Here is a 21,546-nt window from a genome sequence, read left to right on the forward strand (position 1 = left end):
GCAGCCTGGCCTCCATCCACTGGTCCAGGTAGGCCAGGAACTGTTTCCTGCCCCTGATTGTTGTCACTACTCAGAGTCACCTGATGCAAGAGAACTGCTTGCCGGACCAGTTCAGCTGCCAGTTCCAAACACAGAACACCTGGAGGCAGCCCACCTCCATCCACTGGCCCAGGACCCTGCACGCCCAAACACTGCCAACACCCAGGGAACAGTGACACCTCCATTCACGAGAGACGACTGACATCAGAGTAGTGGATCTGTTTGCATCTACCAGAAGAGAACCCTGGGCCCACACCTACCAGGAGAACAAGAAACACTTGCTACACCCACCAGAAGAAAGGATGAGAAAAGGACAAGGTAAAAGCTCATCCAACAACAGTAAACCCAATATGACACCACCGGAGACAAGGAACCATACACCAGTAAGACCTGAACATCACAATGCAGATGAACCAGAAGAGAATGACCTTAAAAACATCTTCAGGAAAATGATAGAGGACCTCAAAGAAGACATGAGAAAATTCCTTGAAGAAATGGAAAAAAAAAAAAAAACTAACCAAAAAATACAAGATATCAATCTTCAAGTCAATCAATATCAATCTATCAAGGAAACAGTTCAAGAACTAAAAACTGAAATACAGACAATGAAGAAAGCACAATCTGAGGGAATGCTGGAAATAGAAAAGCTGGGTAAACGATCAGGAACTACAGATGTAAGCATAACCAACAGAATACAAGAGATGGAAGAGAGAATCTCAGGAGTTGAAGACACACTAGTGGAAATAGACTCATCAATCAAAGAAAATCTTAAGTCCAACAAATCCCTATCACAATATATCCAGGAACTATGGGGTACTGTGAAAAGACCAAACCTAAGAAAAATAGGTACAGAAGAAGGTGAAGAAATCCAACTCAAGGGTGCAGAAAACATATTCAACAAAATCATAGAAGAAAACTTTCCCAACCTAAAGAAAGACATGCCAATGAAAATACAAGAAGCCTACAGAACACCAAATAGACTGAGCCAAAAAAAAAGTCACCTCGCACATAATAATCCAAACACCAAGCATACACAACAAAGAGAAAATATTAAGAGCAGCAAAGGAAAATGGTCAAGTAACCTATAAAGGCAAACCTATCAGAATCACACCTGACTTTTCCTTGGAAACTCTGAAAGCCAGAAGGTCCTGGATAGATATTCTACCTACACTAAGAGACCATGGATGCCAGCCCGGACTACTATACAAAGCAAAGATTTCAATCATTATAGATGGGGAAGACAAGATATTCCATGACAAAACCAGATTCAAACAATACATATCCAACAATCCAGCCCTACAGAAAGTATGGGAAGATAAACTGCAACCCAGGGAAGTTAACTACAACCAGAAAAACATAGGCAATAGATAACCCCAATTTACCAACAGTCAAAAGAAAAAAGGGATAGAATCTCACACATAATTTGCCAACATCACTGAATCAAAAACAAACAAAAATTAACAATAATCAATGGTCATTAATATCCATCAACATTAATGTTCTCAACTCCCCTATAGAAAGACACAGATTAGCAGAATGGATAAGAAGACAGAATCCTTCCTTCTGCTACATACAAGAAACTCACCTCAAACTAAAGACAGACAGTACCTAAGAATTAATGGTTGGGGAAAGATCTTCCAATCAAATGGACCCAAAAAACAAGCAGTGGTAGCAATCCTAATATCCAACAAATTGGACTTTAAACTAAAATCAGTCAAAAGAGATGAAGAGGGTCATTTCCTACTCATCACAGGAGAAATCCATCAGGATGAAGTCTCAATTCTGAACATTTATGCCCCAAATACAAAGGCATCCACGTTTATACAAGAAACTTTAGTAAAACTCAAATCACATATAAAACCGCACACACTTATGGTGGGAGATTTCAACACCCCACTCTCATCACTGGACAGGAACACCAGACAGAAACTTAACAAAGAAACAAAAGATCTAATAGAAGTCATGGCAAAATTGGACTTAACAGATAACTATAGAATACTCTACCCAAATACAAAAAAATTTAGCTTCTTCTCAGCACCACATGGAACCTTCTCTAAAATTGACCACATAGTTGGCAACATAGCAAACCTCAACAAGTACAAAAAAATTGAAATATCCCCTGTGTCTTATCAGACCACGATGCTTTAAAATTAGAAGTCAACAACAACACGAACTACAGAAAACCTAAAACTCATGGAAATTAAGTAACACCCAATTGCACAATTCATGGGTCCAGGAAGGAATAAAAAAAGAAATTAAAGATTTCCTAGAATCCAATAAGAATGCAGACACAACATACCCAAACCTATGGGATACTCTGAAAGCAGTGCTAAGAGCAAATGTTCATAGCGCTAAATGACCACATGAAGAAACAGGAGAATAATCACACTAGAGAATTAACAGCACAACTGAAAGCTTTAGAAAACAAAGAAGCCAATACACCCCAGAGGAGCAGATTCCAGGAGATAATCAAACTGAGGGCTGAAATCAATAAAATGGAAACTAGGAGAACAATACAAAGACTCAATATAACAAAAAGTTGGTTCTTCAAGAAAATCAACAAGATAGACGAACCTATATCCAAATTTACCAAACAACAAAGAGTGAACATGCAAATTAATAAAATCAGGAATGAAAAGGGGGACATAACAACAGACACAGAGGAAATCCAGAGAATCATCAGGTCATACTTTGAAAACCTATATTCCTCAAAATTTGAAAATCTAAAGGAAATGGACAATTTTCTGGACAGATCTCACTTACCAAAATTAAATCAAGAACAGATAAGCAACTTGAATAGACCTATAACCTCTAATGAAATTGAAGCAGTCATTAGAAGTCTCCCAACCAAAAAAAGCCCAGGGCCAGACTGAGGGAAAAATACCAGAAAATGGAAAGATCTCCCATGCTGTTGGATAGGCAGGATCAACATAGTAAAAATGGCAATCTTACTAATAGTAATCTACAGATTCAACGCAATCCCCATCAAAATCCCAACACAATACTTCACTGATCTTGAAAAAACCATTCTCAACTTTATATGGAGAAACGAAAGACCCAGGATAGCCAAAACAACCCTGCACGATAGAGGAATTTCTGGAAGCATCACCATCCCTAACTTTAAGCTGTATTACAGAGCTATAGTCCTGAAAACAGCTTGGTATTGGCACCAAAATAGACAGGTAGATCAATGGAATAGAGTTGAAAACCCTGATATTAACCCACACACTTATGAACACCCGATTTTTGACAAACAATCCAAATATATACGCTGGAACAAAGAGAACATCTTCAACAATTGGTGCTGGCATAACTGGATGCAAACATGTAGAAGACTACAGAGAGACCCAAGCCATTCTCGCTGCAAAAAACTTAAGTCAAAAGGGATCAAAGACCTCAACATAAACCCAGCCACACTGAACCTACTAGAAGATAAAGTGGAAAATAACCTTGAATTAAACAGTACAGGAGACCAATTCCTGAACATAACACCAGTAGCACAGACACTGAGATCAACAATTAATATATGGGACCTCCTGAAACTGAGAAGCTTCTGTAAGGCCAAGGACATAGTCAGCAAGACAAAATGACAGCCCACAGGCTGGGAAAAGATATTCACCAACCCCACATCTGACAGAGGGCTGATCTCCAAAATATACCAAGAACTCAAGAAGCTATTCTCGAAAACACCAAACAAACCAATTAAAAAATGGAGTACAGAACTAAATAGACAATTCTCAATAGCGTAATCTAAAATGGCTGAAACACACATAAGAAAGTGTTCAACATCCTTAGCCATCAGGGAAATGCAAATGAAAACAACTCAGAGATACCATCTTATTCCTGTCAGAATGGATAAAATCCAAAATACCAATGACAGTTTATGCTGAAGAGGATGAGGAGATAGAGGAACACTCCTCCACTGTTGGTGGGAGTGCCAACTTGTACAGCCACTGTGGAAATCAGTATGGCGACTCCTCAAGAAAATGGGAATGAGTCTACCACAAGATCCAGCAATTTCACTCCTAGGCATGTATCCAAAAGAAGCACATTCATATAACAAGGACATCTGTTCACCTATGTTCATAGCAGCATTATTTGTAATAGCCAGAAACTGGAAGCAGCCTAGATTACTACTCAGCAGAAAAAAACAATGGAATCTTGAAATTTGCAGGAAAATGGACAGAACTAGAAGAAACCATTCTGAGTGAGGTAACCCAATCACAAAAAGACAAACACGATATGTGTTCACTCATATGTGGACCTGCTTTATGATACATAATAGTGACCATGTTTATCAGAGCTGTTTTTAATGATGTTACTCAGAATGGTTTCCTCCCAGTCGATGACTGAGGAGCTAATTTAAAAAAAAAAAAAAATTGTGCCAAGTACCACAAGAGTAACAAAACTGTGCTGTTTTCTGGGATTTTGTTTTTTACTTTTTTGTTGTTGTTGTTGTTTGTTGGTTTGTTTTTGTTTTTTTTTAAATGGAGTGTGCTGGATGTCTTTACAATTTTGTTCAAATGACTGCAGAACCTGGAAAAGCTGTTGCTTCTATTGATGCATAACATATTGCCATTATTGCGCTCTCTCTCTCTCTCTCTCTCTCTCTCTCTCTCTCTCTCTCTCTCTCTCTCTCTCTCTCTTCTCTCTGTCTCTCTCTGTCTCTCTCTCTCTCTCTATATATATATATATATATAAATATGCTAATTGAAACTCAAATATGTGATGAATCCAAGGTGTTTCAGTGAGTGCTCACCTGTGCATGCAAATTTGATTTCATCTTTAGTAAGTAGTAAAGTTATATGCTTGCCAATAAATAAATAAATAAATAAGTGGCACACTGGAAGACAAATGTCACACAATTTCAATTTTTTGTGTAACCTAGAAATGATTAACTTATGGGAACAAAGAGCAGAATTATGGCTATAAGGCTTCAATGTGGGTCTTTTAATAATGGGGAAACGATTTTAAGGATATAAAACTGCAGCTGGACAAGAGGCATGGACTCTTTGATGACTTGAGGTCTACTGAGAGCATGATAAATATGGTTGATAACAATATGCTATATTTTAAAATTTATGAGATAGTATACTTTAAGTGTTCTCAAAATAAAAATGATGAATATGTGTGATATAACATGTTAATTGGTTTAATTTAGCCATGCCATTGTGAACATACTGTATTATGTATCATAATTGTGCATGACTTTATTTATGAGCTAAGTAAATGAATGGAAAAAAAAGAAAAAAACCTGCTGTAATAAGGTGAAACTGACATGAAATAAATGCAAATGGATACAATTTTAAAAAAAGTGTTAATATAGAGTAAATAAACAGGAACAATGATTATAATATAAACAAAAATAAAGAGTTCAGCTGATTTTACAGTGTGTGTGGAGACCTGTAAGTTAGGAAATGAAATTTATTTATGCTGGAGACACTGGAGCATAGCATATGACAGTAGGGAAGTGAGAGTTATTGACAATGAAAAGCAAATCCAAATAACTTTGGTAGAAGTGGTAGAGGAAGCACTGGGAAGAATCTCACTAGTTGCTAGGTTCTGTTAAATGAAACGCTCTTGTTGCTAGGTTCATGAATCTAGAACTTACTCCATAGGCAACAAATAAAGGACTTATATTCCCTTGTGCATTCTCAAACAATAATCTTTATTCTTACGATGGGTTTTAAAAATATTTTGTATGAAAGACCATAGGAACACAGGCATAACTTCACCTGACGGTAAGTCTTTAGAAGATTCAGTAAGAGACAAAAGCACAAACATTTCAAGGTGAATGAATACATCCCCTCATTACTTGACACTTGTTCTTAATTTGGGATGGAATTTCTTTAAATATTTCCACTTTCTTCTATTTTATTATGGAGATTCTAGAGCTCTTATTGTGATTCAACACATCTTAAAATATAGAGCGCTTGGGTGGTAAGCTGGCTAGCTATTAATGATTTGAATTTCAGGGAAGAAAAAAACTTGTGGTAAAAGATGATATTTTAGAGCCAATATGAAATCTAGATTGTTACAGTTGTACCAAATTTTGGATAAAAAATTGTATCATGCTGGGCTTTGGTGGTGCATACCTTTAATCCCAGCACTTGGGAGGCAGAGGCAGGCGGATCTCTTTGAGTTTGAGGCCAGCCTGGTCTACAGAGCGAGTGCCAGGATAGGCTCCAAAGCTACACAGAAACCCTGTCTTGAAAAACCAAAAAAAAAAAAAAATTTTGTATCATTTCTCTAGAATTCTGGATGCTAGAATCATTTTATATAGTAATTTAGTAAATGCAAAATTCAACTTGTTCAATTTTTCCTTAAGTTTTATTTTTAACCTATCTAATTCTAAAGTTTTAGTCACTAATTCTGACGTATTTTTCTTGGTACAATTCCAACAGTGCTGGGTGCATTTTCAATAATCCTTTTCTCTACACCAGAATTAAACTTGCTATAATAATTATCAAATCTAAAGCAAAGTATGTTTGAATAGTGATCATGGTTCATGATATTGTCCTTAAATGTCTTTTATTCCTTAATTTACTTTTCAAAAGATAACACACTAAAGATGATGATGCCAGATAGGAGAGATCACTCATCTCATAAAGTGAATTCTCTGAGAACATACAGACATGAAATGAATCCCTGAAACCTATGCCACAAATGAGGAGACAGAAATATGTAGGTTGCTAAGGGTTTCTGGCCAGTCATTCTTCCCTCTTTAGTGAGCACGATGCTCATGACCAACTTTATGTCAAAAGCCAAGTTAGATGAGCAATTCTACCCAAGGCTAATTATTGACTTCTATAAACACACACATACTCACACACAAACACAAATACATGCACAAATATACATACATATGCACATGATTACATAAATACAAGCAAACAAACAGATAACCAATCAATAAAATTAAAATACTAAACTTTAGTATTAACTGCACAAACAGGATATATATCTTCTGAGGACTCACTAGCCACAATGAACTGTGACCTTGAAAAACATTCACATGCACACAGGGTTCTCCTTCACACTATTGTATACAGTCACATACAGTAAGATTTTTAAAAATGGAAAATAGAAATGAGAATAATCTTCCACCTGAGGGAAGTTTCTTCCATTAGCAACAATTACAAAGCAAGGACAGAAAGAAATATACAAATGTACTCAATGAGCAGGACAGTGTTTGAAGATATATATATATATATATATATATATATATATATATATATATATATATATATATATATATATATCCACCTTTGCCCATAGATATATATGGGCAAAGACAATCTCATTTTCCACAAAGGAAATCCATAGTTGGTGTTGAAGAAAGGGTAAAAATTAGAACATTCAGAAACAATGTGAAATGCGAGCAAGTTATCAAAAAATTGTAAGTATATTACTAAGAGCTGGGAGAGTACTAGAAACATATTTGTAGTGAGACAACTGTACTTTACTAACAACTAAAAAAATTCAAGCACAGTGTTGAAACCCCTTGGAAAAAAAGACTAATTGATTTTAGCCTGTTCTCTGTTCTTTGTTTCTCTAACCTGATTTGATTCTAATTTACACATGGTATGTCTGGCCCTCTTTTTCCTGTTTCTTTTAGTTCTGCTGCTCTGATGGTTCAACTCTGCCAATAGACATACCACAAAATGCCAGTGCTGTATACAATCTGACAAACTGAGTTCTAGGAGAACAAGCCCTCTCATGTTCCCCCTTTGTTCTCTAACAGGACATAGTGACTGTGGGTGAGGTCCTGGTCCATGAGAGGATCATGGTCTTTCAGCTCTGCCTGTGGATGTTGCTCTTCCTCTCCCCATGGTCCCCAACTGAACACACTAAATACAGTAGCCCTCCAGAAGTAGTGATACCCTTGAGGGTCACTGACACTAGGAGACATGGTAGTTCTCCAGGCTGGTTGTCCTATAGCCTGCGCTTTGGTGGAGAGAGACACATTATCACCATGAAACCCACAAAATACTTCATATCCAGAAACTTCCTACTGCTCACCTACACTGACAAAGATGATCTCCTTGCAGAACAGCCTTTTGTGCAGAGTGACTGCTACTACCATGGAGATGTGGATGGAGACCCAGAATCCATTGTTGCCCTTACAACCTGTTTGGGGAGTTTGCAAGGCATACTAGAGATAAATGGCACAGCTTATGAAATCATGCCCAAGAGCTCAACTTCCACATTTGAACATCTTGCTTACAAAATGGAGAGTGAGGACTTAGAATCATTTTCTATGAGATGTGGATTAACAGAAGAGGAAATAGCACGACAAATGAAGATTGAAGAAAGCAAAGACTCCACACTTATGCAAAGCCACTATGAGGGATGGTGGACCCACCACAAGTATATTGAATATTTTGTGGTGATAGATAATAAACGATATGTTTATAGAAACAATAATGCCACAGCTTGTATTAATGATATTTTGCAAATAGTCAATGGAATAAATAGTTATTATGTTCAAATAGATATTGACGTGATTTTAACTACACTTCAAGTGTGGAGTAAACAAAATCATGTCAATGTGGAAGGAGATATAGGTAGTGTCCTAACTAATTTCTGCAAATGGAAGCAAACTAACATTGGCAATCAAATTAGACATGATATCATACATCTTTTTCCCAGGCAAGGCTATGGTATGTATTTAGGGCTAGCTTATGTAGGTGCAGTTTGTACACCTAATAATTGTGCTGTTAACAGCTTCATGTCTGATTCAATGATAGATATGGCATTCATTATAGCACATGAGATGGGTCACAATTTGGGTATGCTTCATGACAGTAATCAATGTACTTGTGGGAGAAGTAGTTGCATAATGGCCCCAGCAAAATCTAATTCCCACAGATTCAGCAACTGCAGTTATGAGGAGCTCTATAGAACTATTACCAGAAGAACCTGTTTATACAATTTTCCAGATGAAGCAGTCAGCATCAGCACAAACCTGACCTGGTGTGGGAATAATATAGTGGAGGAAGGAGAGCAGTGTGACTGTGGGTCTTATAAGTCATGTCAAAGAGATCCATGCTGTAGCCAAGACTGCATGTTCAAACCTGGTGCTAAATGTGCTTTTGGACTTTGTTGCAAAGATTGCAAGTTGATCCCCACAGGCACAATGTGTAGAAGTGTGAACAATGACTGTGACCTTCCAGAGTGGTGCAATGGAACTTCACCTGAGTGTCCAGAAGATGTGTACATGGAGGATGGACATCTCTGCAGTGGTAGTGGTTATTGCTATAAAAGGGCATGTCATAAACATGAGGAACATTGTCAGAAAATTTTTGGCAAGGGAGCCAGGAGTGCCAGTGAGACTTGCTACATGGAAATGAACAAACGGGGTGACCGTTTTGGTAACTGTGGTAACAATAGCTATAACTACATACAATGCAACAGCATGGACGTACTCTGTGGACGAATTCAGTGTGAAAATGTAATAGAGCTTCCCCATAGGGAAAAACATGAAACAGTCCATTGGACTCACTTCAACAATGTCACCTGCTGGACTGTCGACTACCATTTTGGAATAACCATAACTGATATTGGGGCAGTGAGAGATGGCACTCCTTGTGGTCTAGACCACATATGCATTGACAGGAAGTGTGTCCCTAAGCTTGTTTTGTTAAGTAATTGTTCGGCAGCCCAATGCAATATGAAAGGAGTCTGTAACAATAAACATCACTGCCACTGTGATGTCAAATGGAAGCCACCAGGTTGTAATGTAAGTGGCTTTGGAGGTAGTATAGACAGTGGACCACCTCCAGAAAGACTAACAAATTCCAATTGGGTTAAATATTTGATAGCTTTTGTAATTCTTTTTGTGGTTTTGATATTTTCCTTAAGATACCTAATGAAGAGGTTTCAATATTCCTTAAACTAAAATGACAAGCAGCACCACAACTGGAATTCACATCCGATCCTAAAATTTCACCTGAAAAACAAAACTGCAACCTTGAATGTTTACCTGCAAAGGGAAGATGCCAAGAATAAAAAGAAAACACAAAGGAAAGAATAAAAAAATTTTTCCTTCATGTATGAATGTGCATACTTCTGAACATAAGAATATCACTGTGTGTGCATGTCTGAAATCCCAGGCCAAAAGTTCTGGAGATTTCCCTTGTTGGAATATCAAAAACATTCACCACTAAATAACAAGATCTTAGCATATTCATACTTTTCTTAAGTTTAAGCAATTTCTTGCCTTGTTTTTTATTGAATTGATGCCTGTCACCCACTAGCTTAGGCCCAACCCATGGGCATATGTATTTGGATTTTTGTATTTAGTTTTTCTCAGCTCTAAACCTCTCCCCCTCCACATTCTGCTTCATCACACAGACAGGAGAAAACCTCCAAATATTATTTTCTCATGGCAAATCCTGTCCACAAGAACCTGCCCCTAAGAGAGCCAGGGTGAGATTGGAACTGTGGAAGAATATTTTTTGATTCTTATCATGGCTGCTATAGTCTCTGCTCTCACATGAATTCTATCAATAGTTCTCACTCTGCTGGAGATTTTAAAACATTTTCCAAAACCATCCAGCACACCTGTCCTAGTCAAGATTCCCATTGCTGTAAGGAAACACCAACTTGGAAAGCATTCATTTGGCTTTACACTTTCTTATCACTCTCTATCACTGAAGGAAGTCAGGGCAGGAACCTGGGGGGCAGGAGCTGATGCAGAGGCCATTGATGAGCTGCCACTTACTGGCTTGCTCCTTCTGGTTTGCTCAACCTGTTTTTTTATAGAACAGGATCTCATAGGATCAACAGACCAGGGGGAGCTGCATCCACAATGGGAACCCCTGTCCTAATCATCAATCAATAAATGAGAAAATGTTCAGCAGATTGCCTACAGCCCAATCTTACAGGGACATTTTCTCTATGAAGGTTTCCTCCACTTGGATGACTACACTATTTCCCAGAGTGAGAAAAGTCTATATAGCACAGCACCACTGTCATCTCTAGGGAAGCCCCACAACTACAAAAAATCACACCTGTAGTTATGATCTCAGGTCTCCAGGAATTTCAGCACCAAAGTTTGTCCTTAGAAATTAGCCTCCCACAGCCAAGGAACAGCCTTCAAAACCCTAAACAGCTATCCAAGCCTTCTTCCCTTTGATGTCTAGTCTCAGTGTAGAGAACTGCATCTTCCAGTTAGTAGCCTTGGTTGACACAGAAACAAACATTTCTGATTATGGAATAATGCCCCACATTAGTCCTATGCTGAAAACAGAATTCCACCAGTTCCCTTTACCACTGTGGAATAACAATTGAAGCTTGGGTATTATTTCCTTAAAATCTCTAATAGAAAATCATTGATCCTAACACTCAATTCTTGGTCAAATTTGTTTGACTATAAAATGAGATCAAGAAGATATTCACAAATTTGTGTTGTAATAAATAAATATCAGCAAATCCCATTTTCTTATGAAATGAAATTAAAATTCCCTGTTAAACTTTAAAAAACAAATTTTAAAGGCAGACAGGATCCTGTTTTCAAAACAGTGACTGGTGCTAATCTGACAACACAGACTTCCTGCAGCCAAGCTTTACATATTTAGCCCCAAATTCTACCCTATCTGCATGCACTGGCGCTGAATTCTCAATAAAAACCTTAAGAGCCAGAAGAGCCTGGAGTCAATGAAATCCAAGTCCTAAAATGCTAGGATTACCAACCTATCTAAAATGATATTCTTGGACTGAAGGAGAAAGAGATTTTACATGACATAACCAGCTGAAAAGGTTATATCCAAAACACCAAACCTAAAGGAAATGTAGCAAACAATATTTTGGGCAAAAGCAAGGAGAGAGAATAGCATAGACACTGTGAATAAAAATGTACCACAAAGTACCACTGAGAACACAATCAACAGCATCCAAAATCAACACAATGACAACAGTTAACACATACAGCAAAGGTTGACTGAATAGATCAGACAACAAATCTACTTATCTGATACCTACAAAACTGCATCTTAACTTTAAAGACAGGCACTGCCTTGTATTCAAAGGTTAGACAAAAGCACTCTAATCAAATGTGACTAGGAAACAAGCAGGCTAACTTTCACAATATTTCATGAAGTAAACTTCAGCTAAATTTAATCAGCAGAGATAAAGCAGGATACTTAATTTCAAGCAAGGGAACAGTTACTCAAAAAGGCCTTACTGTCTTCACCACGCATATGCCAAACTCTGATGCAATCGATTGCATGAAAAAAATTACTACTGCCAGGTGTAGGTGGCACACACCTTTAATCCCAGAGATCCTCCTGCCTCTGCCTCCTGAGTGCTGGGATTAAAGGCGTGCACCACCACCAAGCAGCCCCTGTCTTTTATATCTCCCTAGTGCTGGGATTCAAGGTGTGAGCTCTCTTACTCTTTTAGCATGATTCAATCTTATGCAGGCATGGGTGGACTTGAACTCAGAGAGATCCATCTGCCTTTGTCTCCTGAGACCTGGGATTAAAGCTGTATACCACCACTGCCTGATCTCTATGGCTTGAGGCTGACTTTGCTTTCTGAATCTTTAGGCAAGCTTTAATAAATCATAAATAATACATCACCACGTTTTCCAGTTTCCTTAGCTTGCAGGAAGATCTTTTCATGTGTAAGTCAGGTCATCCCGGTTTCTGTACCAAAGCAATCTCAACACACCCTTAAGAACAAGTCAACACTCTGGACCAACAGCTGGAGACCTTCATGGGATCTACCTAGGCCCTCTGCATGTGAATGATAGCTATGTGGCTTGGTCTGTTTCTGGGACCCTTGGCGGTGGGACCAGGATCTATCCTAGGTGCATGAGCTGGCTTTTTGGAGCCCATTTCCTATGGTTTGATGCCTTGCTAAACCTTGATACAGGGAGCAAGGGCTTGGTCTTGCCTCAACTAGATGTGCCATACTTTGTTGACTCGCTATGAGAGGACTTACCTATTCTGTGGAGTGGATGGGGTGGGGTAGGGGGGAGGTGAGGAGGTCAGGAGGAGGAGCAGAGAGGGGGAACTGTGGTTAGTATGTAAAATGAATAAAAATATTTAAAATAAAATAAAAAGAACAAGTTAACAAGTGTGATCCACCAAAGCCTCTTCATCAAGTCCTGCCTCAAAGTCCCTGCTGTGAGTTCCTGTCTGACTTCCCTTGCAGAAATGAACTCTTTCTCCTCAAGCTCATTTTGGCATGCTGTTTTCTCATAGCTAAGAGAGTCACCCATTGCAATGTATAGTTTAGTATTGGTAATAGCTCACTCATCGTTGAAATAGTTAAAAGAAAGTGACATATAACTCATAAGCGGCTTGTTGGTTCATTTGGGGTTTTCTTTTCTTTTTTTAAAAAACTTGTTTTAATAAGAGAAAAAAATACCATGAAAAAAGAATTGCAGTTTTCAAACAATCCAGGGAAAAACAAAAGCTAACTAAATTTCAGTTGAGAAAGCAGAGCCCAGTGTTCAAGTTTAACCTAAAATGAAAATTTTCAATGCTGAAACTTCACTTAATTAGAAAATAAATATAGCTCATTGTCCAAGTTGTACCTGGAATGCAAGATATAGGGATTTTATAGAATAATACTAGTCCATTTGGAACTACACATACATCAGTCTATAATGTCCTGGCTGTAGAAATGCTACTATCTGTGTCATAAACTGTCCACCAGAAACTCCAGACAACTACATTATTTTAGGATCCTAAAATTTCAAGACTAAGTTTTAAAAGTCCTAGCATATTTGTACTTTGTTATTTTAAGACAGTTTAGTGTAGTTTTAATGGAAATGGTATCTGTGGTCCAGGAACTTGAGAGGGACTCGTGGATCATCTGTGTGTGCATTCTCACTGGGCATCTCAGTTTCAAAACATGTTCCCTATTGCACTTGGATTTATTATTTATAGAGAGGGATCCCACAAATCCCATTTGGTGTAACCAGACCATACTAGTGGAATCTGCATATAGAGCAGCCTGATTTGGACTTGAAAAGCAGGCAACTGTCTGAATGAAATTCTTTACCATGTTGTTTAGTCACGAGTCTCACCCAGGTGGCATTTGGAGATTGCAGTCTGGAATTAATTAGTACATTGACTGGGATGTTCTCTAAGCCTCTGCACTGTGAGGCCCAGAGATACAGCAATGCTCTGAAACAACCTATCTGAGACTTGGTTGCAGGGCTTTGAGTCCTCTAGAAAATTCCAGAGGATCAACCACTAATGTAGCCATATCCTTGCCTAAGGGACTTCCAGGTTATTTTGTTATTATGTTATGACAAAACAGACTCCAGGGCCATGGTTGACTATCTCCTGATTCTTTGCTTTGATCTGTCCTCCTAATGGACAGAATACTCAATCTAGTTAGTCACTCATGATTATCTCAGGGATGTGCTTTCTTGTTCTGGAGGTTAACTGAGTGGTGCACAGCTTCCTATGGCACAGTTGATAATATGATGGTGTCAGAGTTTCATCAAAGCCTTTTAAAGTTACATAGACATGATTTTAAGGTAAGTAGAATTTCATTAAAATCTTTCAACAGAAAATGATAGGCCTTCCCACTGAGGCTTTTATCACCTTCACTTCTAAAATGGATTCATGTGACTAGCAAGATACCTGAGCTACTATAGGCCACCGTGACATAAGTGTGTTGAACAGAATTTGATTCCTACAATCTACATGATAGAAGGAGACAACTGACCCCTGAATATGTCTTTGACCTTCCCAAGTTTACCCTGGGAGAGCAACATATGTGTTTCTATGCAAGGACAAATAGGAAATAAACAAGTAAACACACTAATTAATACTTATATGCTTACATAATACATAAACAATACCAGGGATATTTTGGAATTTTATCTTTTATAGAATAAATATTATCAAATCAGGTTTTCTTTGAAAATAAAACACAAAACCCCAATTTAACTCTAATATCATATTTTAAAGACTGCTGAGAGCCAATGGTCAAAGTAACTATGAAGAAATCATTTCAAATATAGCAAACCGTTTTGGAATGAGATGAACTGCCCTGCATTCTTTCCTCTGCAGCACTAACTGAGGCTGCATCTGAGTTGAGGATGGGGGTTCCCGCTGTAAGAGAAGATAACTTCTGCTTTGGACAGAAAACCTCCATTTCTCTACAACCTACCCAAGACTATGTTTGTAGATTATGTATGTGGAGACCTCAACTCCTTATCTGTTATACTTTTATTTATATTTTTGCACATATTTCCTGGTTCTACATCATAGCAGAGAAATACTTGTTAATTACCTATTCTATTCACAGTAGCCATCAATTAGATACAGCCTAGACGTGCAACAACTGCTGAATGGATAATGATATAATTGGCATTTTATTACGTATGACTCTTATTTGCAAAATGATTTTTTCAGGGTCATTGTATTTTAAGATAGAACTCAATTGTATTTGTTCCATGGCTGCTCCACTGCTCTCTAACACCAGCACTAAGTCTCCTTGCAGAGCTCCAGCAGAAGAAGTGGGGTAAGTAAGCAAGTATCAATTACAGAGCTCATACAAAGGAGACTGCCCACAAATCCACAGGTAGTAAAGGCCCCAGGAAACAACTGGCTAAAAAGGATGCTTGCAAGAGTGTGCCCTCTACTGAAAGGTGAAAAAAAACCTCATTGTTACAGGCTTGGTACACAGGCATTCTGTAAAATCAGACACTAAGAAATCCACTGAACGAGCTGGGCATTGGTGGTATACTCCTTTAATCCCAGCACTCATGAGGCAGAGGCAAGCAGATCTCTGTGAGTTTGAGGCCAGCCTGGTCTCCAGAGCGAGTGCCAGGATAGGCTCCAAAGCTACACAGAGAAACCTTGTCTTGAAAAAAAAAGAAAGAAAGAAAGAAAGAAAGAAAGAAAGAAAGAAAGAAAGAAAGAAAGAAATCCACTGAACTTATGATACACAAGCTCCCCTTCCAGTGTCTTGTGCAAGAAATTTCTCAGGACTTCAGAACAGATCTGTGCTTCTTGACTGCAGATGTGGTGATATATTGCTTATGATCTATTAAAGCCACTGGAGATCAAAAGACCAAAGCAGCCTTACTAGGTAGCCATAGAATCCAGGCACACTCCTTTAATCCCAGGACTCAGAATTAAACTATCTCTGTTAGTTTAAGGCCACACTGACTACAAGAAATTGATCCAGTCCTGAAAGAAACAGCTCACACAAAGGTGATCTCAGCACCTGGCATCACAACCCTTTAACCCCAGGACTGGGGAGATAGAGACAAAAGGATATGGCTGGGCTGCAAAAGGACTAAATGGAGGAGGATTCAGGAATTCAGAGCCTTTTGTCTCTGAGGATTTGTGGATTCAGGATTGCCATTTCAGTTGGGGAGAGGTGCGATCTACTGACATGGCTGCTTTGCTTCTCTTGTCTTCAGCTTGAAGCTTGAACCTCAATATCTGGGTCTGGGTCTGTTATTTATCATCCTACATGCAGCTCTTGGTGCTTTCTGGGTACAAAAACAGCCTATCTTCTTGGTCTTTTTGAAGATACCAACCTGTGTGCTATTCATTCCAAATATGCAACATTATGCCAGAAGATATCAAGTTAGCATGCCACTTCACAGAGAATGTGCTTGAGAAGAGAAATAGTTTGTTCTCAAAAATATTTATTCCTCTACTCCCTGTTATCAGTTATTCTAAATGTTAGATTTTTTCCCATGGGGTCAAAAAAATTCCTAAGTATATGTTTGGGATTGAAAAAATAGGGGACAGAAATCAGGTATTGGCAGATTTTCTATTTTCAATTGTTAGACCCCCGGAAAACTCAGGCCTCCGGGGTCTCAGCCCAGGACCTCGGTCACCCCAATCACCAGGCAGATTCTAAAGCTTGCTGCAAAATACACAAGGCTTTATTGTTGCTTAACAAGCCAACCCCATGTTAGTTCGGGTCTTTCACCCACCCGCCATGGCAGATGGCTAGCAAAGACAGCTCGAAGGGGCTGCATAGAGATCTTGTACTGCAGCATATGGGGAGTGTCTAGGGGTACTCACAGGCTCAGGATTGGTGTGCCTCCAGGCTTGGAGGGCTTGTCCTGTGTTGATTGGCAATTGGTTGTTATGGCCCATAGGCCCTCCCAGGGTGGTTGCTATGCTTTTTGAGTCATTGCTGTGTACTTGTCCGTAAAGCACACCCAGAGCCGTAAAGCATACCACCACCAGCTAACTTCTGATTGGTTCCTTGCCACGAGGCAGGCACCTAAACTCTAGTGACCAAGGCAAGGTCAGAAAAGCATGTGTTACTGTCATGGCTGCCGAAAGGGGCAGGCATCTGACCTTAGTGACTAAGACAAGGTCAGAAAAATACGTGTTCGGCTGTTATGGCTGCCGAAATGGGGAGATGGTCCCTTCACAATTGTTTGTGAATTCTCAATATAAATGCAATGTAAAGCATTAATGCAAGCAAAATGTTTCAGTGAACGTATTTCAATAGTTCAGTTTTATAACAATTATAAATAACCCGGTTAAACACCTCACCCTTGTCTGCCTACTGCCCTCTGCCCTCCACCTGCTGCCTGAGTGAGTCTAGGCGCTTCTCTGCCCTCAATCTCCCGAATTAGCCCCTGCTAGCTTTGGCTGGAGTGCCCCACCCACAAGAGTGGACCGGAAGGCCCACCCTGAGGCCAGATGCACCTCACCCTAGTCTGCCTACCAACCTCTGCCCTCCAGCTGCTGCCTGAGCCTAAGCCATCTGCCTACAGCCTGAGAGAGGGAGAGCCCCCACCTGCACCCAATGGAAGAAGGGATATGAAGTCGACAGAATAAGAACACACTCAACAACAGAACACACTCAACTGTCGGGAACCAGGAAAATTCCATTAGGAAATTTCCAGCCGTTCCAGTAACCAGGAGCTCAGGTCCACATTGAATTACAGAAGCTAGCTGATTTGGTATTGAATAGCATGTCCTTAGTGGGGAATGTCCCCTAGTTTGCATCTCTACAGATTAAGCTTTTTCAGTTCATTTTATCACAACCAAAGAAGAATGACTTATGCAGTTCTTATTTAAATGTTTGGTAGAATTCTTCAGTGAATTCACCTTGTTCTCATCATACATTATTCATTCTGGGACTTGGTCTGCTTTGAAGCTGTACAGAATTAAGGTATGCTAAAGAACTCCATCTATGTAAATTCATGTGTATACCAGACCATATATGTCTAGAAAATGGTGTCTCCTTGAAGTCTTCACTACATCTGGTCCTTAAAATCACTCTGCCCTCCCCTCCACATAGATCCTGAAGAATTGGGGCAGTCATGTTACATAAAAGTCTATTACTCTCTGTGTGCAACCAGTTATGGGTGTCTGTGTTAATTGCCACATAGTATAAGAAGCTTCTCTGTTTAGAGGTCAGTGAAGCACTATTGGTGCAGTAGAGTATCGTTAGGATTGCTATGCTATGCTATTGCTATGCTCATTTAGCAGAGTATTTGTTGTAGGTTTTCTCCTTGAACCCAAGGTGGATCTAGTCTCAGGTCTTGACCATTTGCCAGTATCAGGTATGGGTTTCATCTCATGGAGAGGACGTTAAAGTCATTTTCTTTAAAAAAAAAAAACAATGGTTACACCCATAATATTTGTGGTCCTATTGTACCAGAGGATATATTGTGCCAGCAGAGTGTTACTTAGCTCACAGGATTCATAGTTGATGAGATTTATGACTGCTTTTTCTTCAGTAGTAGGCAAAGTGACTGCCAGTACTATGATCATTAGTCAATAGGAAAGAAGTTCTAATTGGACATGAATACAATTTTGCCATGTTCAAGCATGAGTATGTGATTTCTCCTAGCAGGAGGGAGAGGAAGGTGGATCTCTGAATTTGAGGCCACCCTGGTCTACAAAGGGAGTTCCAGAACAGGCAAAACCACACAGAGAAAGCCAATCTCAAAAGACAAAGTCCTAGGAAGACCTACTACTGTAGAAACCAATGCTTACACACACACACACACACACACACACACACACACACACACACACATACACACACATGCACGCATGCACGCACGCGCACACACACACAATTTTAATGGAGTAACAGTTATAATAGGTGAGACTATGTCCAAACTTAAGCTACCAAATAAAACTTCCAGTACACAGAATGGGCTACATCTTTTTCAGTTGTTAGCCAAAGTGGTCCATAAACATCAACCACTAAAGGATATTGCCAATGCTATTGATTACCAGCTACAACTAATGGTAAGACACTATTGATGGTGATACAACATATTTAAGGCATGTAATATGGAGAAATCTTGATGATAGTAAACTAGAGACTTCACCCATACAGGCAAGCTTTCACATTTGTCTTAAATGTACCATATACACATTGAGAATACAGATACTATCATCAGCCTTATCCAGCTGTAATGTAACTATGCTAAGCTGTAGTAATAACTTGCCTATAAGATATGCTCACTGGTGCAATAGTGTTAAGAATGTTCGGAGACTTACCAACCCAACTTTTGATTGGATTTAAATTACAATCCATGATATAGAACCCATACTTACTATTGGTTATGTTTCAAAGAGATCGGTCCAGGGGCCTAGGTGGAAACCTACAACTATAATTCCACTACAAACAAAATAGTACTATAAAATGACATATCCCAATCATCTATTGCTATACCCATAGATGAGAGTTTTACACAACTCTCATCAAAGAACCTTCTTCAAGCAGTGGGCAGTAAATAACACAGAGACGAAAACTGAACAAAATGCAGAAAGAGAGAGATGTTTTGGGTGCTTCTCCTTAAATGGGATATCTCTATCCCCTTGGGGCTCAGGAATTATTGTGGAAAAGGGAACAGAAAGACTTGAAGAGCCAGGGATTATGCATGATTAAGAAAACAGCATTTTCCAGACACAATAGGATAGACTCACTTATGAACTCAGAAAAACAGTGAGAAAAAGACCTGGACAATCTCAATCCACACAGAATTCCAACAAGAAAATTGGGCATAAAGTGCCACCAATAGATAAACATAATCAAAGTACATTGTGGAGGGGGAGAAACTTCATCAAAAACAACTGTTTCAAATGGCCCACTCCTAACTAGGAAGTTATTTGCAAGTAATAATTTCTGGAAAGAAAAAAAAATACAGGTTTTCTTCAGTGCAGTGAAACCAAGTTTCTCAACCACATTCACTCATTTCTGGGCAGACACAGTGATCACATGTACTTAGCCAGCACCAATGAGACTCCAGGCTTTTCAGTATCTTTTTGTTGTTTGTTTCATTTTTTATTGTTCTTGTTTATTTAAGATAGAAAAATAACATGAAGCTTGGTGGGGTGAAAGGGAACAAGGATCTGAGAGGAGATGCATTTTGAAAAAGAATGTAATAAAATATAAAGTATAAAATTCTCCAAGAAAATAAGAATTAAAAAGATGGGTCAATGAAGCACACAAATAGGTCAACAAGTTCCCAGACATGTTACCAGTAAATAAACATGTTCCCATTTACCTCATCAACTTAGGAAGTTCATGGCTTTTAGAATGATGTTTTCTTAATTATCAGCTAGTTCATGGCCAAAGAAATTGTTCCCTATGCTGTCTCTCAGCTCTCCCCTTCTAAACTCTTTTCATACATTAGATTAATAACAGTTATATGAAACAGATAATGAATCTATATATGCAGATGTTCTATGTCTCTTGGGTTTTCATTGACCACAGAAAGATAAATTAAGACACCCAATTCCTTAAGAGTATTTTTTAAAGGGGTGGAATTATTTTCAAGAATTTGAAGTGCTTTGAGAATTTCTTATTATGGTCAATACTGAGTCGATAAACAGGAAAAATGATAACAATATGAACAAAAATAAAGAGTTGGCTGAAGTGTGAGAACCACCTTTTGGAAGAATTTCACCAGGTACCATGTTCTGTTAAATGAGAGGCTCATGTTGCTCACGAATCTAGAACTTACTCCATAAGAGACAAAGAAAGGATTTATATTCTCTTGTGCATTCTCAAACAAAAATCTTTGTTCCTAAGATGTGTTTTAAAAATGTTTTGTGAGCAAGACCATAGACACACAGGTATCACTTTATCTGGTGGTAACTCTTTAGAGGATTCAGTAAGAAGCACAAATAATAAGAGGTGAAGAGGTAAACTCACATATCCCTCAATTCCTGGATAATTGTTCATATTTAAGATGGCATTTGGTTCCTTTAAATATTTATATTCCCTTCTATTTTATTATGCTGAATCTAGACCTTTTAGTGGGATTCAGTACATTCCAAATTATAAGAGAGCTTGGATGGTAAAAGATTAGCTATAAATGAATTTGATGAAGTTGTGGGGAGGAAAATGGTGAAAGATAATATCTGAGAGCTTACATGAAATCTAGAATGTTATAGTTGTACCAAATTTGGGGTGAAAAATTGTATTGTTTCTCTAGATTTCTAGGTGTTAGTATCTTTGTATAGAGTAATTTAATAAATTATTGAATTCAACTTCCTTAGTTATTCTTTAAAGTTTGCTTTTAAATTATCT

At 38.6% G+C, this 21,546-nt stretch overlaps 1 protein-coding gene across 1 annotated transcript; it reads left to right on the top strand.

Annotated features, from left to right (window-relative positions):
- Positions 1 to 7,792: 7,792 nt before the first annotated feature.
- Positions 7,793 to 9,940, top strand: LOC100773939 (disintegrin and metalloproteinase domain-containing protein 26A-like). Its single transcript, XM_027391023.1, has one exon. The coding sequence runs from the start codon at positions 7,826 to 7,828 to the stop codon at positions 9,938 to 9,940; it is 2,115 nt and encodes a 704-aa protein (XP_027246824.1). The 5' UTR covers positions 7,793 to 7,825.
- Positions 9,941 to 21,546: the final 11,606 nt, after the last annotated feature.

The sequence above is a fragment of the Cricetulus griseus genome (assembly GCF_003668045.3).
Source record: "Cricetulus griseus strain 17A/GY chromosome 1 unlocalized genomic scaffold, alternate assembly CriGri-PICRH-1.0 chr1_1, whole genome shotgun sequence".
NCBI lineage: Eukaryota > Metazoa > Chordata > Mammalia > Rodentia > Cricetidae > Cricetulus > Cricetulus griseus.